We start from the raw sequence: 26,143 nt of genomic DNA, 5'->3' as shown, positions 1-26,143 counted from the left end.
ACTATTAGCATCAACTATAACTTAGTGGAAAAGCATTTAAATTCTAATGGATTTAGTTTTGTACTATTTCATTCGAGTCCATCCAGGAATTCCATCACTCAAGTGGAATAGTACAAAACTTAAATCCATTAAAATTTTAATCCAAATTCCATCAAGTACCCTCCTCTCGGTCGATAGTACTAATCTTGGAAAAGCATTTGCTCGGCAAGCTAAAATCAATTGTTCGATTCGTACTCTAAATCTAAGATTTATTTCTAGAGTTTATCTAATAAATATGATGCATACAATGTTTCAAGTTATATACGTATTTATAATAATAAGTATATTATAAAATAACTAACTTCAGATAGAAAATAGGTAAGTAATCATATATTACATATAATTTTTAAAACTGGTTTTGTTTGAAAAAATACTATCGAAGACACTTTTATTATTTGGTTCATCAACCAAGTAGGTATTCGCTGTTTTTTTATTTATTTTACTACTTTTTTAAGTCAACATCATAAATATTTTATGTTTATGGCAACATCTCAAATATGTAGAAGATTCCTTTGAAATACTTATAATCTAATCAGTTTATGGTAAATTATTTTTTTATTTGCTTAACACTTATTCAATCCGGTTAACAGTCTACACCTAATACACTTCATATAACATTAAAAAAAGAATTTGAACAAATATTTTATATATGTATTTTAACTTTTATTTTACATAACACATTATATACGCATGTAAGTGTATGCATCAAATGTATTATTATATTTTATATGTATTTTACAGTTATGTAATATCGCTATATAATATAATATAAGAAAAATTATATTTACTAAGATTTTCAAAAAAAAAATGTTCAATTATAGTTGATAAAACAAACAAAGCTTGTAATGATATCAACGAAAGAGATATTTCATCAGACGTATATTACTTCAAAGATATCACAGCTATAAGCAATAAGCATTTACTAGTGTATTACAAAATGTAATAAATTTAAGAAACTTTTTCACCAAAATTGTCTTGAGTAATTTTATTATTTATTTTCAAAGAAATCCTGCAATCTCCATTATACTCATTGAATTTTTTATCAACAAAAACACGGCGTAAAAACGGTTATATAGTGAACACTATCACATTGTAAAAAGCTACGAAAATATTTTTTCACAAAAGTCAATATTTTAGGGTAAACTTTTCGTCACTGAAATATTATTCTTTCACTGTGATCATCTAAAAATCTGACAAAGGTATACGTCTTATTCCTTTATTTTTATAAGCTTTTTCTGTAACAATTAAATTTAAGTGAATCAACTTTATTACACAAAATTATTGCTTATACTTAGCTAGTTGTTATAACACTATTTCAGAAAACTGAGATTGGTTTTCTAATTTATGGTGAATATTATAATAATTGTAATAATAAGCACTCACTTATTTATTTTATGGAAGGTTGTCATGTCAACACCAACATAAGTTTTTTTTATTAACAGCGTACCAAAAAACTAGAATTGAGATCGGAAGGAGTGTTTTTCTCAAAATAAGACGCCTTCTTACCAATTGAGACCTCAACTAAGGTCTGTGACTGTGTATGATAGTTCATTTTTATGTTTTCTAAATTCTTTTCTATGGTATGGAAGTATAGACGCTAAACCAAGATATATCACTGAGAGTTAAAGTTTTCGAGATATGGCTATATAGACTGATCGGGTGACAAATGTTGAAATTCTCAAACAAATGGGAAAGTACCAAAAAGTTCCACATTGTCTCAAAACCAGAAAACAACAGTACTTTGACTACATTATGAGAGGACAAAAGTTATTTGTTAAAAGTTCCCCAACTTGTCATCCAAAGAAATATCAACGGTAATTATAGCAGAGGACCACACCGCATTTCATGGTTTAAGAACCTCCTTTAATGGTACGAGTGCAGCTCTACTGAACTTTTCCTGGTAGCGTATGATAAGGCTAAGATTGCCCTAATGGTGGTCGACCTCTGCAAGGATATGGCACGATACAAAGAAGAAGAAATCATAAATAAATATGATTTTTATAAAATCATTTAAGTTAAAACAATTCACTATACAAAATACAACACTACAAACAAAATATAACGAATATATTGTTTGAAAGATATAATCATTACATTAAATTGTATTTAAAACATTATTTTTGGAAGGATACTAAATTTATACCATTAATTACCGGTTCCATAAAATTTAGTTGACATTTATTATTCTTGTCGTATCTAATCACAACACCGTGATTGATTAAGCAAATATTTTTATATTAATTGAGATTTTTTACGAAGTTATATTAATAAATTTTGTATCTTTTAAGCTTTATTTCAGAAAACCCAGTTGCCCTTCCTAGGCTTTAAAATCACCAGTCTGTCTATATTTTTCAGTCCACAGCGAGCATTAGACGTTTTTTCGAAAATTTCAGAATTGGTCTTCGAATATTGTTGACAGATATTTCGAATATTTGGATGACCGATTGGTTCATTCGGTGATATTTCCAGAGAATTTAAAGTATTTGACGTCAATAACACATTAAAATAACGTTATTTTCCGAGTGAAATATTACTTTCAGAATCTACGACAAAAATATTAAAAACACTAATGTTTTGACAAATATCTTAATTCATGCATATTATATTGCAATGGGATACCTCTACTAAAGGTACGCACACATTTATATATATTTATGTGTTTTTTCCAAATATCAAATGGCGTATAGTGATTACAGCTTGAATCATTTTTTTTAACTGGACATGGTGACTTTGCTGGCAGGCTTTACGAAATTGGTCTTGTTACCCATTCAACATGTGTATGTGACAGAAAAATACTGAATGCAAATGACGTCTTTCGGGAATGTCCTAAAATGTATACGGAGAAAGAATAACTACTAATGTTGGTTCTACCAGCTGTTGGGCCCATCAGACCATCCAACCTGGTCGCCACAAAGGACAATTTTGTTGCAATTAGATTTCTTTTTGCAGCGTCATACTGTCAACATAAAGATGTCTACTTAGATTGTTCGGCTGTTTTGTATTTTGCTTTTATTATTTAGTACATTTTGCCTCGTGTTTATTTCTTCCATGGACACTTTTAACTTAATTTCATGTGAATTCATTAAAATAACACTTGAGTGTATGGCGACCTAAGTTTTGAGTAACTGCTCCAGAAACATTCTCAGTCTTAAAAAATGATGATGCTTCACATTAAACGTATGGTCACATGATACACTCGATTAATACCGGATGTGGTATAGAGTGGGTGTGATTTAGTGTGATCATTAACTTATAATATGCAATAAAACATTATGCATAATAATAATATTAATATTAAATTCTTCAATTTTGGTTTTCGGTTTTTATTCAATTTCATGGATGCTACGGAAAGCTATACTTGTGTTGTCTCATAATAATTCTTAATTTAATATTTAAATAATTTTAATGGAAAGCATAATTTTATGTTCATTTGAAGACATCAATTAGTTAAGTATGCAGTTTTCATTTTCACTATACATATATACAGTAATATTTCCTTGTTCAGTGTCCATACCTTTATGCCATAGAAAATAATTAATTATGCGTAATTATCTCGGTGCACTAACGGAAAGTGACGAAGAAAGATGCTAAATTTCGTGGCTTAGGAATCGCAGTGATCGATACAAGTGACGCTTCAAAGAACTGTTCTATGCTGTAGTCAAGAAATAGTACGCAAACAGTTCGCGAAAGTGTTCAGCCTCCGATAGAAGATGGTGTTATATAAAGAAGAAGCAAAATCATAAGAAAGAAAGTTTTTCATACTAAAATACTTACATAAGTACTGTAAAAGTATATCTACCAATAACGATACTAGAATAAAAACACTTTTTTTTAAATAACTAAAAAATCTGTTCACATTTTCCTTTTAAACTTTAATCAATTATTACTGTTGTCTAGTTATCATACTTTATACTTGTTATTAAGAATAAAACGTAAACTTGTTTTCAAATACTCAGCTAAACTGTTTATAAACTACAAATATTCCCTCCTAAAAATAGCACTTAACGTAAAAGCGACTCAAACCAAAAACGTTTTTGTATTATTCTGATAGAAGGTGTTACATGAAAAATCGTTTAAGTAAAAATACAATTTACCTCTGTTTCTTCACTGAGGCTGAAAATAATGAGTTTAAATATTGTTTTTTACTTATGGTGTAGCTTCTTATCTATATTTACAATAATTATGCAATATTTTACATTACGCAAAGTAGAAGATTATACAATATTTTCAGCGATGCTTGCATTGCTCATTCAGATTTTTAATTTTATAATAAACATAAAATTTATTTTCAATATATTATAAAGTGTTTGATATAATATTATGTAATTCGTTTTTTTATGTATTTGAAACGTGGGCTTTAATAAGACATTATTTTAGTCTGTCTTGGCTGAATGTAAATAGATTTTATGAGAAATCGTTTATTTTCATTTATTCTAAAAGTTATTCAGAACAATTGCCTCATTATACTCTTTACTAATTTGATCACACTTAAATTAGTTTGTTTGTTTTAGGACGAAAATTTTTGTTCTAAGCCTAGTTCGTCCGAATACATTTAATCAAATAAAAGAAAAATAGTTCAATTCTCCAATAATGTAATTGGTTTAAATCAAAACTATCACCGTTTATGTTATACGGATAATTTACAAATTGTTTAAGACGTCTATTAATTAAAAATACCTATATATTAATGTTCGTGTTTTTTTTTCAATGTTTAATAAAAACATTATTCAGCAGTTGTGATAACCAGACTATGTAATATTTTGGTACAAAAAATATATTATATATATTTATAATTAATTAAAAACAAAAATACGTAACTTACTTCAATCTTTTACCAGAGTAAACAATACAATTGTAATAAATATAGAGTGTACATAATATAATTGAGTAAGCAATTAACTTAATTGAAGATATTTTAGTATGAATTATGTATGCAAATGGAATTTAATTTCCATGAAAAATTTTAAAGCTCTATAGAATTGTTTCAATACATTTATTGTATTTACTTTACTTTTGATCTTATTTGCTTAAGCTACATTTTTAGCATATTTATGGTATACCAGAGACCATTATAATTATGAACAATAAATAATATAAAAAATGATCAATCCAGAATTAAAAAGATCTCACAACTTTCATCATTTCTTCTTCATTCGTTGCGTCTTCTATCCAAGGTTGGTGAACCAAATTGCTAGAATATTAACACTATCGACCGAAGGTACTTGATGGAATTTCAATTTCAACTATTCATAATTGGTTTGTTGTATTTTTGTGACCTTTGACTTGATAGGTAGGTAATGGAGTTTTCACCTACTTTATTGTATTGATTTATTATATAAGCGATAGTTAAAAGGGTTTATTGTCAGTGTGTGTTTGCCTTTGGTGAGTGTACACGGCGCCTGAAGATGCCTAAAGGCGAAACCCGGGTCGCAAAAAACAACTTAAATGGAATAGTATAAAACTTAAATCCATTAGAATTCAAATTGCTTTAGTTCTTCCTATCCTAGGCCTATCATATCAGATTACTAATATTGAGATACTTGCATATGTTAGGTAACCCAGAAAATCTACTGAATCTGCTATTATTTACTTATTCGATACAAATGTGATAAAGAAAAATTGTTCCCATCTATGGCCGGTATTAGACTGCCAAAAATCTTTGTTTAATACCTATTATCAAGAATATCTGGGACAACAAGTATCTATAGATGGATGTATATTTGATGAAATTGTTCGCAGAGTAAAGCTAGGCTGGAGTGCTTTTGGCCGCTTGAATAATGTCTTCAAAAGTGACCTTCCAAAGTGTTCAACCAGTGTGTGCTTCCCGTGATGACATATGCGTGTGAAACATGGACCCTAAGTAAAAGAGAGATCCAGAAACTTAGAGTAGCACAACGTGGTATGGAGAGGTGCATGCTGGGCATAACGCGAAAGGACAAAAAGAGGAATGAGTGGATAAGGAAGCAGACAAGGGTTTGCGATGTAATAGAGTTTATTAAAAGCCTTAAATGGAGATGGGCTGGACACATAGCTCGAAGAAAAGACAATCGTTGGACAAATCTAGTCATCCAGTGGTATCCAAGAAGTACAAAACGTCCACAAGGTAGACCTATAGGCCGCTGGATCGATGAAATGATAAAGTTCTGCGGAAGTACGTGGCAACGCAATGCACAGGACCGAGAGAAGTGGAAGCAACTTGAAGAGGCCTTCATCCAGCAGTGGATAGATTCAGGCTGATGATGATGATCAAGAATATTTGATAAAATCTTTTACAATGCAGTAGTCTATATTTTATAAAATACTAATAAAGAGTATTTTACAATTTTGCCTATTGAAATTTAACAAAATACAGTTAGTCTAAAAAAAAGTATTAACATGAACAATTTTACTTGATAAAAAATAGATAAGTCATCTTCAAAGCATATTATTGTTATAATCTTACAATTATTTTCTAAAAAAATACGCAAATGTGACCTTTAATCGAATATTGAAATAATATCAGTAGGTCTACTGAAATTTTAATAAAAGTGGCAACACTGGTGGCTGCCACTGTTGTGAAAGAGCGTTTCAAAAATGGAGAACGACAAGGAATTAACCAACAAAATCATTGATTGTAGAATATAAAAAAATATGAAATGCTTTATACCTATATCTAATAATTAATTAAAACGCCAGAATATAAAAATAGAAATAAAAGACTGAAAACGAAAATGTATAAGCTAACATACATTCGTCGTCCATTTGTATAAAGTATTTTACACAGAATATGCCGTTTTTCAAAATAACGCTATTATAAAACATTAATTTTGATAAAACATTTTTGTCAAAGATTTTTGACAGTCGTAATATCGGTCCATTTGATATACTTATGAGCTTAACATCGTTTTATATTTTAAATATGTCTTAATTTTGATTTAACGTTTATTTTCAAAATCAATATCGTACCTTTTAATCCAATGAGAGAAGCTCATGTATCTCATAACACAATAATAATCACTATTTCGTAGTAATTTTTTTAAAACTGTTTTATATTGTTCGTCTATGAAATAATATGTAATATATAATATAGACAAATTTTATGCTTTTTTCTAGATTAGTACAGTATATATAATATATATTATAGTATATACAATATAATAAAATAGTATGCTATAAATAATTAAGGCTCCAGAAGGAGAATGTAGTATAAAAACAATTAGTGAACTCCCCAAACTAGGTATATTGGCCTATTATGTTGCACTTGCCTGATTTTTATTGCAAGAAAGGGGAAACGTGTTACATAAATGTTTATGGCAAACAATTTCTCGCTTAATTGATGTAACAAAAGAGTGAGTAAGTAGATAGGCACTAACATAAAAATCACATCACAAAATGCTACTTGAAAAAAATATTCGAGGAAAATTCGCAATAGTTTAGTTACTGATTTTTTTGTAAACTTCGAGGGAAAAAAATCATTTTATAATACATCAATAGGTACTATTTAGGCTCTCTTTCTAATATAGAATAAAAATATTTTTTCTTCTTATTCTTCTTTGACCATGTCCGCCCCTCAGTTGCAGCATTATGGACACCACACGGCGCATCCAAGAATCTCTGTCGCTCGCCAGTTTTTTGCGTCCTTCAAGTTTACGCCAGCATGCCGTATAAATTACTATTGGAACAAAAAAACCACAGCGCACTTCTTTTAAATTATAAAACTATATATATATATATTTACTAAATTTATATAATCTACTATCAATTACTACTACTACTAAACTAATAGGTACTATCAAGTTGGAGCTGAATTTGATAGTTTAAGATGTAATTTCCTAATGAATGGAATGGAATGAGTCTAAGACCTTAAAACCAAGAGACTATTATAATACATAATTAAAGGCGTTTTCTAAATATATACATAATATAATATGTAATGTCAATTAAATTATATTTGTAATAAAATTAAAAAAACGTAACAAATATAATATGTAGGTATACCTATATATCTTTTGACATAAAACTTCTAAAAATATTTGAAAACCAAATCAAATTTAATACTATTTAGCTCTCATTCATAATAATCTCTCAATCGCTTAAAAGGATTATAATAGTTAGTATTTAGCCAAATTGGATTATTATTGCAGATATTTCATTTCACGTTAACTTACTTTTAGTATATACCTAACGTAATAGTGTGACTTTATTAATTTTGATAATTACTATTAATTTAGATGTCATTAGATTTTTTTTTAAATAATAAGTATACAGTTTAAGTATATTACTCTTGTCGCTCCTAATTGGAACAAATATACCTCCATAGATTGACGTATATATTAATATTCTATTTATTTAAACTAATTGCCTAACCTTTTAACTCCATGCGATGGATCGAATACACATTGGAAAAACTACATGTCATTTTTGACAGATGTAGGTACTGAGAGCCCGCACCTATGCTATCAGTGACGGACACCCTTGTACTATTACTGCATTGAGGATGTATATGGTAATATAATTATTTTTAGAATACATTAAGATAATAAATATTTAAGAGTTAAGTGGTGATTTCAATGTAATTTATGCAATGATCGCATAACATGTGGATATGTGCATTTGTTCAGTGCGTTCAATGCGTTCAATGCGATCGCATAAGTAAAATTATACCATTATTAGTTCTACTAGTCAATTATTGTGACTTGTATAATCGATTAAATCAAAATATTAATCACGCACAATCTAATACGCACCAACTAAGGTCAACTATCAGCGAAATATTGATGATAGAATGTTCGTTACGCTACAGTATACGCCCACATAATGGGCGTTGAGACGTAGCGGGTCGTAGAGAATATAAAGTATCACCCTAATGGTATAAAAATTCCAAGGGAAAAATGTGCGCAGAAATAAACTCTTTCAATTAGACATAGAATTTTCTATACACTAGATTACTAAAGTGTAAATAAAACTTTTTTACACAGAAACTAAATAAATTTCTTGTTAGACTAATCACTTTATAACAATCAACCAAAGTTTTTTCATGAAACGATTTAATCAATCTAACCAACTACAAATAGTAGAATAATCTTATACTATACATGACAAATCGTTCCCTAGATTGAATACCGTTTATATATATTTTTAAACATTTTTTTCTTTTTCATTTCAGCTTTTAATATACACAATATATTTTAAAATTACATCAGAAATAAATATCTTCTTGTAAGTAATCTACCGATTACCGAATTTTTCAGATGTCTGAATAGCTAATAATCTGTATATATTATAAGAAAATCTATAGCAGTCAGAATAAACAATGCTTCGTAAAATAAATATAATTTATATTCGACGCATAATATAATAATAAAAAGTTAATACAATATATTATTATGTGTTATTACATAAAAATAGTTTTCCATTCAAAATACAATTTTATAAATGTTAAAAAATTAAAGTTTTTTTTTTATATTTTCTACCGAAATTTTCATTTGATTTTTTTACAGAATTAGTATCAAAATTACGTTTATTAGACCTATATATTTTTTTCAAGTATCACAGTACGTACAGCAAAAAAAAATACATTTTCACACTATTGTTTTTCCTTGAATCATAACATTTTCATCCGTGAATGTGTAACTTTATTTTCCTTTAACAAAAATATTTTCATGAATACCAAAACGTGAAAAGCTAATTTAGACATTTATACGAAAGTAGTATTATGAATTATATTCAGCGGTAGACTCAGCAGTTGCAAAATGGTATAATATTCATGAGTATATCGCACCCATATTATCAAGATACTTGTTGGTTTTCATTGTTATTGGTACATGTTTTTAAAAAGAATAATATAGAATTTATTTTAAATAAAGTATGTTTTCTCAAATGGTTTGACATTGTAGGTATGCTATAGCTATCGCTTATGTTAAAAATTAATGGCTTTAAATTTTTCTGGGATACTATTTTGAGACTTTTTAATGATAATGAAATTTTTCAACACATAAAAGCCTAGAGAATTCAATTTAAAATGTTTTCTGTAGATCTGTGAATAATAGGGTTGCGGAATAAGGTTTTTTTGCTTTTATTAAAAAAACCGATCCCTAAGGGTACAAAAAGCTTCTCAATGATTTCTTTATTGAAATTCTAAAAATGTTAAAATTTAAACCTTCCTATATTATGATACAAAACTGAAACCAATTAAATTATCGTCTATTTTTTTTTCGTTGAAATTCTCTTTCCGTTGACAAGTATTTTGAAAACAAGTTTCATAATAAGTATTCTGAATATTTTTCTGTCCTTGGGAATATCAAATATTTTTTTACGTTTTTACGTAAATATAATAAAGTGTGAATACAAATTTTAAGTATTTACGGTTTTCATTAAAAAAAACTGTTAAACAAACATTTCAACGAAATTAAGAATCAAAATCAAACCAATATATTCCCAACAAATACTTACTTCATCTTATTACGCTCCAGCATCGGAGCATATAGCAAGGTACAGTTATGCCACTTCCTTCGATCCATCGCCACATGTAGTGCCTCCTGCGATGTACCTATATTATACAACAGTAGAATATAATGAAATAAATAATACTATATAATATATTTTAAAGTTTATAGTATCAAACTGAAACTTCATCCGGTCTTAGAATTATAGCTCATATAAAAATAAAATAACTAACAACATAAGAGATGTTATATTATTTTTTGTATTATTGTGTTTTTCCACCAATAAAATTAATAATTAGAATTTTATAACTAATATTAAATGTAAATTTTATATTACTATTATATTATTATAACTAGTACCTTTATAATATTTTAATAATAATAATAATATTATATCAAAATAAATTCTATATTAATAATTATGCAATATATAATACGTAAACAATTTTATTTATTCAACATATTGTTTCAACTTTTGAAATGATATTAATACCACGTTATCAACAACATTAAAATAAGTAAAAAAACGTTGAAAACTACGTTCAATCGCAACATTTCTTTTAGTATATATAGGTATTATTTAGCTATGTGTATTAGAAAAATATTTCATTATAATTAAAAAGCATTCCGGCAATTATTGTTTATTTTACCGGTAACTGTCATGACATTCATCAGTTTTTTAGCATAAAATTACCGCATTATTAGAACTTGTTCAAAATGAACAGTAGGTATAGTAACGTGATTATTTTTATATTGTCTACTAATATTATTATGCTATTCATAAAGTATATGTAACTATTTTATTATTTAATCAAATTATTCTGCATAGACAATTAATAGTCGTGTTTCCTATAGAAATTGTGATATTTCTAACCTTTAGTCGAATATTTTAATTTGTATGATAATATATGTGTCTAAAGCTCTAAAAGCATTGCATCGCGTGTGTAAAAAAATACTACCGGGGGTATTTCATCGATTATTTTTCAGCCGCTTGATATCGTATTTTTAACTTTATGGTTTTAGAAATTTCAGTTTTCTGTTATAAATAGACTATAAAAGGTTAATTATCTGTGAAAGATGTGATAAATATATTTATATTTATAGTAAATACTATAAATCTATAAATCTTACATTATGTAATGACATAATTAAAATATTATATTTGAATTGATATCATCATCATCAGCCGGGGTCAATCCACTGCTGGATGAAGGCCTCCTCAAGCTTTCTCCAACTCTCTCGGTCCTGTGTCGTTCGCTGCCACGTAGTTCCGCCGAACATTACCAGTTCGTCAATCCAGCGGCTTTTAGGGCAACCCTGTGGCCGTTTCGTACCCCTTGGGTACCACTGGATGACAGCATTTGTCCAGCGGCCGTCCTTTCGGCGAGCAATGTGCCCCGCCCATCTCCATTTCAGCTGTTTGGCAACGTCTATTACATCGCGTACTCTTGTCTGCTTCCTAACCCATTCGTTCCTCTTACGGTCCTTTCGCGTGATGCCCAACATGCACCTCTCCATGCCTCGCTGTGTGACTCTTAGCCTTTGGACATCTCTCGTGTTGAAAGTCCACGTCTCGCAGCCATACGTGAGCACGGGTAGCACACATTGGTTGAATACCCTACGCTTAAGACATAATGGTAGGTCACTCTTGGAGATAATATTCAGACGTCCGAAAGCACTCCATCCCAGCTTTGTTCTTCGAGCAATTTTATCGTGCATGCTTCCGTCTATGGACACCTGCTGTCCAAGATAGACGTAGCTGCTGACTTGCTCGAGTTGGGTGCCAGAAATACAGATAATAGCAGGGTCCGAAAAACAGTTCCTCATCACTTTTGTCTTTAGACCGACCGTTTGACTGACATCCGCGAGTTCTTGCATTCTACCTTGGAGGTCTTTCGGGTCTTGTGAGAGTATAACAATATCATCTGCAAAGCGCAGGTGACTGAGGTGCTCCCCATTAATTGGAACACCTTTTCCCTCCCAATCAAGTTTCCTAAATAAGTCATCAAGAGTAGCGGTGACACAACATAATCTTTAATACAACAAAATGCTTAACAGTAATTTTCTTTTAATTTATTTTTTTAATTCAATATTAATATACCTAGGTACTCGTAATATAATGATTTGTAGTTGAATATATTTTTTATCCATCTACCTAAATAAACACTAATTCTGAATAATATGGATGTATTAAATATTTTATTTCGCAAACTATTTAAACTTTTTGTCATTTTTTTATTATCTGCGAACAATCGGTTTTAAAATTTACGTTACCGAATGAGTGAATACTCACATAATTTTAATAACAAAACAAAAAATATATAACATCGAAAGTGTTTTAGAGATGTAATTTATTCCATGCATATATTCTTTAACAATTAATAGCTTGGTGTTGAATTTAAAAATAAATATAAACGCTATAGTATGCTATAGGTACTAGCTTATTGAATCCATGTTAAAATTTATATAATACTCTCAAATATAAATTGACTTTTTTTATTAACATACTAAGTACCTATAAGTATTATATTAAATGGAATAGTATGCTTAATATTTTGTTTTTTCTGTAGATTAGATATTTTAATAGTTAAATTTAATACCTAAATAATGTTTTATACATCCACCATTATATCATCTACATTTTATACAATAAAAACCTGAGAATTTCCATTAAAACGTAAATCAACTTCCACTCGTGCAATAGACATGATGTATTATATTATCTATCGATGTACTTAGTACTTAGCAACCCGTATCAAGGGAATTATATGGTAATATCCACAATTATATGGGAATTATATGGTAATAACGTCCACAAGAAGAAAAATAATACAAAATAACGTAACGCCCACACAGAAATGGAAAAAGATCTCTTGAAGCTTTATAAGTATAACTACAGGACGAAATTTATTTTATGGTATTTTACATACTTAAATCTTTGATAAAATCATGGTAAAATACAGTTTATTTATATCGTAAATTATATATACATAATATTAATAATTCGTCAAAAAATATATTATTTAGTACTATACTTTATTAATAATCTATTTCCAAAGTTTTAAGTAGTCACTGAATTTAATTTTTCGATTTGTTTTAAACACAATTATTATCTACTGTTTCTTTTATTCAACGAATAATTCACAAGATATGAGAATGTAACATTCTTTATTATTGAATACACATCATTTGAAATGACGTCAGGTACAATATACGTAATAGAAAATATCTTTTTAAAAAAAATAAGACGCCCGATGGGACTTGAACTTGGTTATAGGTTCAAATCAAGAATCACGACATGTTATGTAATTTGAAGTACGGCTAGAATGTTTGATTCTTGTTGAATAGGTCAATGGTTCAAATAAAATTAACTCACATAGCATTTATTATTTGAATTCACGCGTGTATCATCTCATTGACTTCATGACATAATGGAGTACATATTAAAAAAAAACATACAATGAATAATTGACAGTTATAATAAATGGCAAGTTTTGTGCCAACTTAATTTCAGAGAGGAAAAAGAGCATAGCCGTTAAATTCTATCATTATAATAGTAGATTAACAGTGCTATAAATAGTTAGGCAAATTACTTTGAAGGTTTTTGGTGGACGGGAGATGATTTAGAAAACGTTTACTCATTCTAACCTATTGCGTTGAGGGTTTCATATTACTGAACTACAGTATTCGAGCTGCTACGATCATACCAAAGAGTTTTGGAGAATGTTTTTAGAATTTTTTTTGGAAATATTTCGATAATCTCAAAAGAAAACCCAACATTGAACTGGCTTTGGAAATTATCGAATCAAAGTACCTAGTGGTAGAACGTCAAGGTAAAATTGATGGATTTTTGATACTTCAGTGAACACCTTGCCATCTGTAAGGTATTTGGCATGGTACCAAAAACAATCACGAGTGGACTTCATGTGAAAGCATTTATCACGGTTAAGAATCATAATATCATTATACACGTACCATGTATGGACATTGTTTATGTCTTTCTGGAAAAGAGAACTGTCGTCAATATTTTAGACTTCTTTGTAATTGTTCATTAGTGTATAATAAAAATTTGGAATTGAAAATGTTTGAATGTATTGATCAAATAGCTAACAAAAAATCTTCGAAAAAAATGTTAATACAATTCCATCCACCAGATGATTATATGTTTCAACTTGAAGTGAAAAACTGTTAAATTTAAATCACTATTCTTACATAATATTATGATCAAGCGATAAATATTATGATATAATTTATAATAAAATTATCTAAGAAAATCTAAACAATTAGTAAGGCCGTACATTAGTCACGAAGTGTTTTGGTGATGCAATCGTGCGTGATGTGAAAATACACGATATGATAGATTTCTTAATCTTGACTTTTTTTTCCACTAAATACATTGAAATTATGGTTTTGTGTTGCAATTTTCGTACTGTCATAAATATTGATTGAATTTCTTCATTTACCAAGGCAAAAATAATTCATAATTAAGTGTTTAAAATTACTATCAGGCGCGTGAAAATGTCATAACGCAGAATCAACATCATGCCACTTAGCGAGACATTGAAAATCCAATGAATCTGACACACTTAACTCGATTTTCGAACACGCGAACTAATATTTTTATTTTAAAAAGTCCCGGCTTGTTCAATTATTTATGTTTATCTTTGATTGTTGCTTTTATTTTTTCGATATTTTGACGCAAACTTTTGGTATTTTTTTGCGTTGGATTACAAAATAACCTCTAAAAATAACATTTTTTACAAATACTTAATATTCACATAAACATAATATTCATCGTTCAATAATATATTGATTTATTCATATAATGTTTGTTATTAAATTAATATTACATATAAGTATCTCGAAATCTTGAAGATTCTTATAATTAATAATACTGAATATTATTATATTATTATGTAGTAATTTTTATCCAGGACGGACATTAAATTAGTAATAAAATTTTGTCATAACTTATGGCTTTGAAAAATAATAAGAATCACCGCCACCACACATTCACTGTGGTTTATGTCTCTTTGTATCAAAATTACCTTTGGAGAAATTTTGTCGAAAGAAAATAAATTGTAGCGTCCCTGTCGTGTCCGGATTATTTCACTTGATATATTGTACACTTTTATTAGGTTTGATGATTTGTTGGCGTCGGATATTTATCTAATTAGTTTCCCTTCATTTTTTCCAGTGTCACCAATCTTTTCCTCGTGAATTTGTCAGTGGCGGACCTATTTGTGACTTTACTGTGCATGCCGGTACAAGTCAACAAGGCCATCACGCTTATTTGGTACTATGGAGAAATTATGTGCAAAACTGTGTACTACATGCAAGGTAAGAAGAAGCAACATGAATACCTAATAATAGTCATAAGTATTTTAAAAGTTAACGTCTTTTAGATTATATATTTTTATAACTTGAAATATTAATAATGGTTATTTACATAAAATCGTATAAAATCTTTTACAATATTATTTTTCTTATACAGTATATAAAAATTAACTATATATTTTTTCTAACCTTTTACCATAACTAACTTGATGTATGTGTATTTTTCCGAAAATGTATTTATTTACGTAGGTAATTTTTGTGTAATCAGAGTATTGAAACAGAGAAAAGGAGTTTATTAGTATATAATTTAAAATATCACGGAGCGCCTAACAATGTTTTTCTTAACTTCTTCATTTCCAAAAAAACTTAACCTGATTTATTTAATGCTGCCTTAAATCTGAATATTTACTTATCGATAATTCAGTTTCGTAAATTTGGTCGACACCAATGCTAATTGCCCTAAAAACCCCTATACATAATGTAAGCTCGCTGATTTTATCAATATATTATATGTATATCTCAATCTCAATCCTGATTTAACACACATCCGATCCTTTTTTTGCACGGGGGATACGTTCCAAAGACTACCGTGCAAAACAAAACCGTATAAAATAGATAAGGTGCCCATACAAAAATGGTAGATAGGTTCCATTACTTAAAATCAACTCAAAGTAAGAAATTCTTAAACTCAAAAATAAATCTAATTTATTTATTATTTATACATAAAGAGATGTATAGGTACATAAAATCCTTTTTTTTTTATTTCAATTAAATTTAGCATAGAGAAATATATTCATTCAGTGTCGCTACTTGACAATAAATGTGCCCGCTTACTGCTGTTTTTCGATGGCGAAAAATAACTCTCATCGCTGGAAATATTTAATGAACGCCGAAGCACCGTGTTATTTCGAAACGTGCAAAAAATAGTATCGGGTGTATTACATATTCTGCAATCATAATCATACCTACATAATATGAACTTAATAACTAGAGATTTGTTATTCTCAATAACATTTGAAATTTCTGATTATTTTGCGGTTATCTAGATGGTAGGGCACCTATTATTGAATCAATTCCGCGGCTAGCAAAAAAAGTCGATCGAGTACTAGGATTAACCAAATGGCTATAATAATTCCCGATAAAATATCTGTTTATATTTATTATATAACCTCCAGTCTATGGAGGCTCATATTTTCTGTGTATTTTTTGACATTTCATTTCATACAAATTCTTGAGTACTGGTACAGAATAATTATGGTATTGTTAAAACAATAATAGTAAAATGAAATATAATAATATAACAATCAATACAATAATATTACAACGAAATCATTTTTTGTAACCATAACAGAAAGCGTTATAAAGTTAAAGGGGTAATATTTTCATTGCAATTTTCGGTATGTGTATTATTTTCTCTGCTTTGTGCTATTGCCATGAGCGACGCAGTGATTGTTTTCAGACGATAAAAATATTCGTAAAAAAAAACAACGCATACTTCAACCTCACACGAGTGCTCGGTAGGGAATCGTAAATTTCTATGACGCATTTTTTACTTTATTGCTATTTTTCAAGATATCAGAATGATTTTTCACAATATCAGTGTTATTTATGTGCAAAATATAATATTTGCACAAGTGGTAAATATTTCGCTTTAATAACTATGACATTTCGAAAAATAAACTCTCTTAAAAACTAAAATAATAAATATTTATATAAATACCATTGTCTTTACAATATTTATATCATTTTTCCTAAAATACCTACTAAAAAATTATGTAAGTATGTCATTTTTCTCTTTACGTTATCCGAGTGTTTATTTTTTCGCCATAAATCAACGCCAGACCTCTCCATATATTCGCATTAACAATCGCATCATCGCGAGAGTCTGCCAAAATGTTGATAGATTAATCCAATTTACATAATAGATTTTCATATACTTCATTGGGGAAACTCATTTTCATTTATATTTCATAAATTATTTTATTCACACATACTTTTCACGTTTAACTTAACTGTCAAGTGTCTTTGATAATATTGTTATAGGGGTGGCGGTGGCAGCTAGTGTCTTCACAATAACAGCAATGTCAGTAGACCGGTATCTCGCCATAACTCAATCCGTGCGAATACCGAGGCTGCCTAACAGGAAGTGGGCTTTACTTGTCATTGTTCTCCTGTGGATTGTGGCGCTAACAATATTCTCCCCTATGCTTTGGGTAGTCATACTCAAGGTCGAAATTATCCCTCTTATGAACACGCAGGTGGGTTTATCGATATTTTAAAGGTCCTACATTATAAGTTTTTTTTGTTATTATTAAAAATTGATATTATTATTTTATAAAGATATGTAGTATCCTCAATATCGAAAACAGTATTGTTCACTGTGTACGTTCAATAATTAGTGCCATTTGGAATATTTTAATTATAATGTAACATCCCAATATAATATATCATTAAAAAAAACATTAACTTAGGTACTTAATATTAATATTATCCACCCGTGTACCAGATGATTTCTTTATTGTATAAACCTGCACATTCATCAGATTTATTCTCAAACATGTAACTATTAACAAAATATAATATATATATAATAGTTATGCATGTGTATAATTATTGGGAAGGAACAATAAATCTTTTTTACTCAAAATACAATTTCTTTATCCATTGTATCCATTTTTATGGTCAAATACATTATTATAATTATGATTTAGTTGTTAAACCTTCAAATATTTCTTTTGTGTCTGATCGGACATTTAATATAAATGAGATACATTTATAATATGTGAGCAATCGTTTTATTTTTGTTCAATTTGTTTACTATTTATAAAAGGTATTTTTGTTTAGGTATGCTTAATCAAATTTTACGTTCGCCTAATTACAGATAATTCCCTAAGGTTATTTTGCAGATGACGATAGCAATATATTATCAACTAATTAAATGCTGCTTAATTATATCGGCTATTTTTTTAATCCTTAGTCATAATTTTTTTTAAGATAATATTCAACTTAAGTTTTTAAAAGTGTTAAAAATGAGAGCTATAAGGTATATTCAATTTACATTTAAAAAATGACAATTAAAAAGTAAATTAAGCTCTTGAAATTAATAATTTGATAAAGCTCATCTGATTCAATTAAACAATTTTACTAATATAAACAATGTAAGAATTTCGGTAACAGTAGTATACATTTTTATTTTTCACGTTAAAAAAGGTATTATACATATTATAAAGAAGAAAACTTTAAGATACAAGGTTAAGTAGCATATTGTATAAATAGTGTTCTTTACAAATACTCAAGATCGTTTTTTGTAAACTTTATCTATTTAAATAAACATTCTTGCCAAGTTGATTTTCATAATGTGTTTAATTAAAATACATTTATTTTCAAATATATAATATTCTCTGGTTTCTCTTTTAAACTGTGCATTAAAAAAACAATCGCTTATACGACTTTGCACGAATTTGTGTAGATATGCAATATATAAACTTAGTTCAGAAATTAATTATTAATTGGGTTTACTCTAGTAATCTTGATCGTGTTAAATTATTGACAGCTTATGAAAGTACTGATTGAGATAATTTATTCTAAACTGTTTGCAAAATTCAACGTTATGACATTCTACGCTAACATCTGAATCAAATTAGTTATAGTAAATTTACATACTTAATTGAATGTTTCAATAATTTATGTGAAAATTAATTATAATTAAATATTTTATTTTACTTACTAAGATATTAATTGAAAAAATACTTTTAATAGCTCAAATTTCGAATATATAATACGTAATATTAAAAAAAATCAATGCTTAATTTATTAATGAAAAAATATTATTACTATACATTTTAAATATTAGGGTATTAGTAAATACTATTACAAAACTATTATTCGAAACTAGTTACTTATATTTTTGTACATATAAAGAAAACTATGTGTAAAAAATATTTTTGTTCAAGTACAGGTAATGTTGTAATGGTTTGGGAAATTTTATAAATCAATACTATCATTTTTGAATTATCCATACCTACCCTCTACCAAAGTATATGCAACTCCTGCGCCAAAATTCACCCGGACGAGACCGCCGGAATATCTGTAATTACGACGTTCGTTTTCTCGTCGACGTTCTCGGGTTTCCCTTGATGCTGAAGCGGATCACTTTTGCCCGATATTACTTTCAACTTAATATTTAAATAATAGTCAATGGTTTAAATATAGTTGACATATAAATAGATCTGAATATTTTTAATAATAAAATCAGTATATTATTTTTATATAAATAATTGTCATTTCATCATAAACGAAAAAAAAATATATATTATTTTATTATCTGTAAGCTATTTTACATTTCAGATTCTTTTTTTGAAAATTGTATACTTTTATTCTCAGCATTTATCAAAAAGCGCAATTATTTTTACACGATCTTAAACTAAAACTAAAAAAATCCGTAAACTATGAAATGTGAAAATTTTTAAATGATAAACCACAAGACTAAAATTTGGTATGTGTGCATGGCAGGGTTTTATTAATTACTATATATTATATTGACTATTCTGAACAGAGAATCATAGTTGACTTGTTTATATTGAATAGAAAAAAATCACATTATAAATTAAAATTAGATAAATTGCCAGCGACAGTATAAACCATGTTAATTATTGTATATAATATATAAGTAGCCAAATACAACAAATCGCTATTACTTAAATAAACAATCACAAGGATTTTGTATGTCATTCGTCCATAATACTGATATATTAAAACACCTACAATGGAATCAAATAGTTTGGATTATAATAATATACTAAGTATCTATTTCTTGTATCGACTCTTAAACATTATAACATCTGTACCTGGGTAATTCTGGACAGTGATTGAATTGGTGTATTATCACAGAATATAAATTTTCATATTATATTTATATACCAATTCAATCACTGTCCAGAATTACCCAGGTACAGATGTTATAATGTTTAAGAGTCGATATAAGAAAGAGATACTTAGTATATTATTATAATCCAAACTATTTGATAATTACCATAGTTTTCATTAGAACCTAAATGTATAAGCCTATCGGCAGATAATATAGATATAAAAAGAAGAAATATTACCATTTAGCAGAATCAGTGCATATGAGTGAGCTAAAATGCTTTTCCTATTTTGATATAGATTATTAATATTTATGTATTTGACTACCTAGTCAAGGTGTATTTTTTAAAACCATAATATATCTAATGCAGACTAGGTACATAGTTATTTAATGCACATCAAATTCAGAGTTCATTAAAATTCATTTTTTCATAAACACATTTGTGTACTTTCGGGCGATGCAAATTTACATTTTAAGTCCCTTGACGACTCATATTCCCATGCATTCATTAAAAGAGATAATCTTTTAAATTTATTTTTTTTTATCAGCTGTTGATACATATTTTATAAAAACCAGGTTTTATGCGCACTTAATTAAAATATAAAAGCAAAGAATTAAGATTGGTAAAATATGCATTTAAAGTGTAGTAAACACCAATTACAATATAAGCAATGAAATTAAAAGAAATATTACCTCTAACAGATGATATAATGGTCTCTATAGAATAAATCCTCTAGACTCTCACAAAATACAAAAGTTTACCTATTTAAAAGGCAGTATTTTTTTTAATCAACGAATAATTCACAAGATTTTTGAATGAAACACTGTTTTATTGAACATACATAACTTTAAAAAACCTTTTAAAAATATATAATATAGGACACGTCGTGTAGCTTTGTGGTCACACATGGGCACATACCGGGGGTCATAGGTTCGAATCCTACTCGGTATCGTAAAAAGATTTTTTTTTTCTAATGGATATATATTTCCCGTGTTTCAAATTATGTTTGTTATTTAAAATACTATTGAGAGCAGTATTGTGTGACAGATTATAGACATGTCGGTGATTAACAGAAGTTAGACGTGTTTGAGCGTAAAATTTTTCAAAAGAGCTTTAACCCAATGTTACAATGCGACAAGCTTTTTGATGATACTGACAACGACAATTTTCTCAAAATACACCAATGCCCGCGATAGTTTAATAACGTGCTACCATATAAGCGCATCCTATTTAATGGTTGAGAAAGAAAACAGAGTGCAAAAAGACCACAAATTCAGTAGATTATTGACCTATAAAAGTCTTTTCGAGCGTTAGAAGTGGTCGATTTAACAGGTAAAGCAGATGACTGGATCGCGCTGAAAAGTCTACCTGAGGCAACCATAAGATCAAGCCCGAACTGTGGTGGCAAATAAGAAGAGGATTTTTTTTATAAAAATGGGAAAAACTAAACAAAATATTAAGAAAATTATTGTCATACTATTTAACTTAAAAAAAATACTATACTAGATGTTTTCTTTTCTTTTAATTAATTAATAAGGTATTTCAAAAATTACCTTATTCTTAGTTTACTATTGATCTCTAAAAAAGTTTAATTTTGATGACTTACTTTTTATAATAAGCTTTGACAAATTATGAGGTAAATTACCTGCGTAGCTTTGCACGCTGTTTTTTCTTTGCATAGTAAAATACTAAAATCACCCCAGTGACAGTTATGTTTTCTCTTTGAAAAGAACTCTTAAAAATAAATCAAGAGTATAGAGCTACGAGGCTCTACAGAAATGAGAAGTTTATGTTAATTCTAAGGTGTAGACAACCCAGACTTGACACAAGGAGTTACATTAAGCTTTGCGCGAGCTTTAACAAAAGTTTTTTTTGTTTGTGTTATAAATTTGGATTGGAATAATAAATTATGAATCATCTACTCACTTATATTTGTAAGACCAAAAAGTTTAATCTAGCATAATATAGGGACAATTTAGGGAGTAAAGCTGATGCTGGTGGACGACTGGAGGATAACGGGGGTAGACCAAGTGTCGTGGAGGGGGAGGATTAAAAAGGCCAGGGCTTTATTTTGACTATTAATACATCGAAAAGAGTACAAATTACACTGATTTCTTTGTCTAAACTTTTTTTATTACGATAAATTAGATTTTGGAATATATAATGTAATTGAATTGATAATTATATCATATTCTCTACGTTGACAGTAGTATGATTTTCAATTACGTAAAATTACTTCATTGACTTACGTATTGTTATTTGGAATTATTGTATGTGATTTTTCATCTAAATAATTATATCTAATAAAATCATATAAAAAGCTTACTTGAAGCTTTCAATATTAATGTAAGACATTATCTTTTCACTGTGCTTCTGAGCAATTAATCGTAAAGCAAATGAAGCTGCAATGGAAAAGTACCTGTATGATTTAATCTTATATTATGCAGCCATAGTTACCATTTTAATATACCTACATACAAAAGCTATATCTGTATAAAAATCGATTTCTTCAATATCTTTGTGTTAAATATCTCTCTCTATATATATATATATATCTAAAAAAGAAGATTGATTGAGTTTACAATATTTCTGATGTTAAGCCACAGAAAAAAATATAAATTTAAGTACGATGGTTCAATTAAAAGTAGGTAGTTTTAATCTATGAAAGTTTTTTGCGGCATTTAAATTAAATTTTAATATACCTATGTATTATTATTATTAATGGACTCCAGTGGGTCTATTCTATACTTATCGAACACTAAATTGATAAATAGTATCAAACTTAGGGTAGGTTTGTATCAAAATATTAGCACTTATTGTAACAATTACACGAAGCCGGTTTTTATTGTTGCAATAAGTGCGATATTTTAACAGCAGCAAGATAGGTGTTAATTTTGCCGATTTTTTGAATAATAAAATGCCTAATTCTTGTCAAATTTGGGATCACAGAGATTATCAAAATAATTTTTTACCGTGAATATTTTACAAAAATTATCTCGTAATAAATTATACTAATGGTTTTATAAATGCGTTTAAAAATTAATAAATGTAAAAAATCTTAACACCACTGCACAGTTCTGTACCGAAATATGACTATATTCTAAAACATTAGAGCGAGAGGTTTAAAAGAATACTATTTTATGTAACAAAAATACTTCATGCAGTCATCAAATGTTTAAAATAACTATAAAGGATAATAAGGCTTCAAAATTATATAAATAGATCATCTACAACGTTTAAGGAGTGTCCAGGATCATGGTTTGAATATACAATAAAAACTCAATTTTGACCTTCGACGAGCATGTCCCCCCTTAAGCGGTTGGCTCTAATGTTGCGTTTAAGGATGATTTATTCTTTAGAAAATCAAAAAAACTAAAATATAAAAACATTTATTACGAGCATGTCAGTGACTATATTTTATGATAGTAAATACCTACTAAATAAGTTTAATTCTTGTCTCACAGCAGTGTTTTAGTTTAACGAAAATGGCATTTTTAACTAAATATCTACTTAAAAGATATTCAATAATGTTATGTTCATTATATTATATAAATATCAAAATCAGTTTTTAATCCACCATTGTAACTTGAAATATATTAGTTTTTCAGTCACGTTTTTCTATATCTAACGTTTTTTTTATTAAGCTCTTAACTTTTTCACTTATTTTCTGTATGTGTACTTGAAACATTTAAATTCATTGCTAATGCAGTGACAATACATTATATTAATGGTACACCAAACATGGGATCTCCATACAATGTTATTAAATAAACTTTTTCCTTTTTCATTTTGTAGATTTGAAACTTTTTTTAAAACTAATTTGAAAGAAAACATTGATGTTGTCCATATATTTTTCGAGATAATTGAACATAAACACTGCATTAGTACACGTCGTATGTAGCGATGGGGGGGAAAGGCTCTGATGAAATCAGGGTGGACGAGGGGGTCAAAGATGATTAAGTAAAAAAAAACCTAAATAAATAATAATATTTAATCAATCGTCACATTAAATAATATATTTTACTAATTTTAAATTATGACTTATAAATATATTGGTAGAAACAAGCACTATATGAAAACTATAGTATTATTATTTAAAATGGCTTTATTGAATTTGGTAATATAATATGGTGTTAATTTTACTTTCTTACAAGTTTGTTAATATATACTTGAGAAGCGAGTTATAGCTCAATTATTTATTGTTTTTTTTTGTAATATAAAATTTCACGTAAGTTTACTTTCCGTTAATTATAGAATACTTCAGTTGTACAAACCTATGGCATACGCAGAAATTCTACGTGAAAGAATACAATTATTATAACATGGTGGGATCATCCTGGACAACGACATTTTATCCCGGATCCCAGTTGATCGACAACCGGGACACAAGATGTCCCTGATATTTTATTTTCACCGACCCGATTTTTTTAATAAACAACTCGAAACAATATGTAACACCTGTGAAAATATGGATATTTTTGCTAGGTAAAAAAACCCAAAACGTCAGTAGCCTATTGAATTTGGAAGACAAATTTAACAGCTAAAAAGCTCTCATCTAGATTTTGGAGATTTTTTTTAAAGGAAATGCCATTATAAAAAATATGGGGAAGAGGAATATGAGGAAAAACTGTTTGTATAAAAAAAATAGAAATACTTGGTGAAAATAAAGCTTTTGCCTTAGAAGACTGAATGTATAGAATTCAAAAGAAAACTGTAAATTAAAAGGTAAAAAATATGTCTTTTGTTTTTGTTGTCTTTTTGTTGTGAAAAACTAAAAGAACATTACTATTACAATTATGTTTATAATAATGCTGGTTCTAATTTAAATCATTCCATAAAATTATAATACTTAAACTAATTTTTATTCAACAGGCGCGAATGGGTGTCGTATTCTTTCAAAACGATTTTTTTCAATACATACATAGTTATATATTTCTCTGGGCGTTTTTATGTTTTTAGACTATGTACGTTCAATAAAGAATATTACATTATTAAATCTTGTGAATTATTCGTTGAATAAAAAGAGTACTTTATTAAATTATTAGAAAATGTCAATATGTTACAACAAACATTTGGAGAGATCCTGACACCAGTTACTAATTCAGATAATAATTATGAATACTTTGATTTAAAATACTAAGGTCGACTGCTAAACAACTACGTAATGTAGAAAGCGCTTCAGTAAGAATTGTAAAAACTACTAGTTAAATTCGTCGTAATTAGATAGTACACATATAGCATTGTTGGTTAGAGCACGTGGGCGTGAGTCCGAATAACGCTGGATTTCGTATTTTTTTAAAAACATTTTTTCTAGTGGTTTTATATTTCTCTATTGTGGTTTTAAATTATGTATGTCCTAACATTATGATTCGCACACCGCAAGTTTTTCCATCGTCCGTTTATATTCTGTGGACTGTTCATCTATTCGTTAACTGAACACATGTTTAAATTTATAACCTTAAGACAAACATTTATGCA

The 26,143-nt window shown here is 28.2% G+C and overlaps 1 protein-coding gene across 1 annotated transcript in view; it reads left to right on the top strand.

Annotated features, from left to right (window-relative positions):
- LOC147068209 (QRFP-like peptide receptor) overlaps window positions 1-26,143 on the top strand; it is a 156,471-nt gene that overhangs the window by 307 nt on the left and 130,021 nt on the right. The window contains exons 2-4 of the mRNA XM_085952625.1: window positions 15,661-15,803; window positions 17,844-18,047; window positions 26,027-26,058. Coding sequence (XP_085808751.1) covers window positions 15,661-15,803; window positions 17,844-18,047; window positions 26,027-26,058 — 379 coding nt within the window. The remainder of the gene's footprint in view (window positions 1-15,660; window positions 15,804-17,843; window positions 18,048-26,026; window positions 26,059-26,143) is intronic.

The sequence above is a fragment of the Rhyacophila brunnea genome, unplaced genomic scaffold (genome assembly GCF_057557595.1).
Source record: "Rhyacophila brunnea isolate RB1 unplaced genomic scaffold, BYU_Rbru_1.0 scaffold_3, whole genome shotgun sequence".
NCBI classification, from domain to species: domain Eukaryota; kingdom Metazoa; phylum Arthropoda; class Insecta; order Trichoptera; family Rhyacophilidae; genus Rhyacophila; species Rhyacophila brunnea.
Note: the sequence above shows the minus strand (reverse complement) of the source record. Positions and strands in the feature narration are given on the sequence as shown.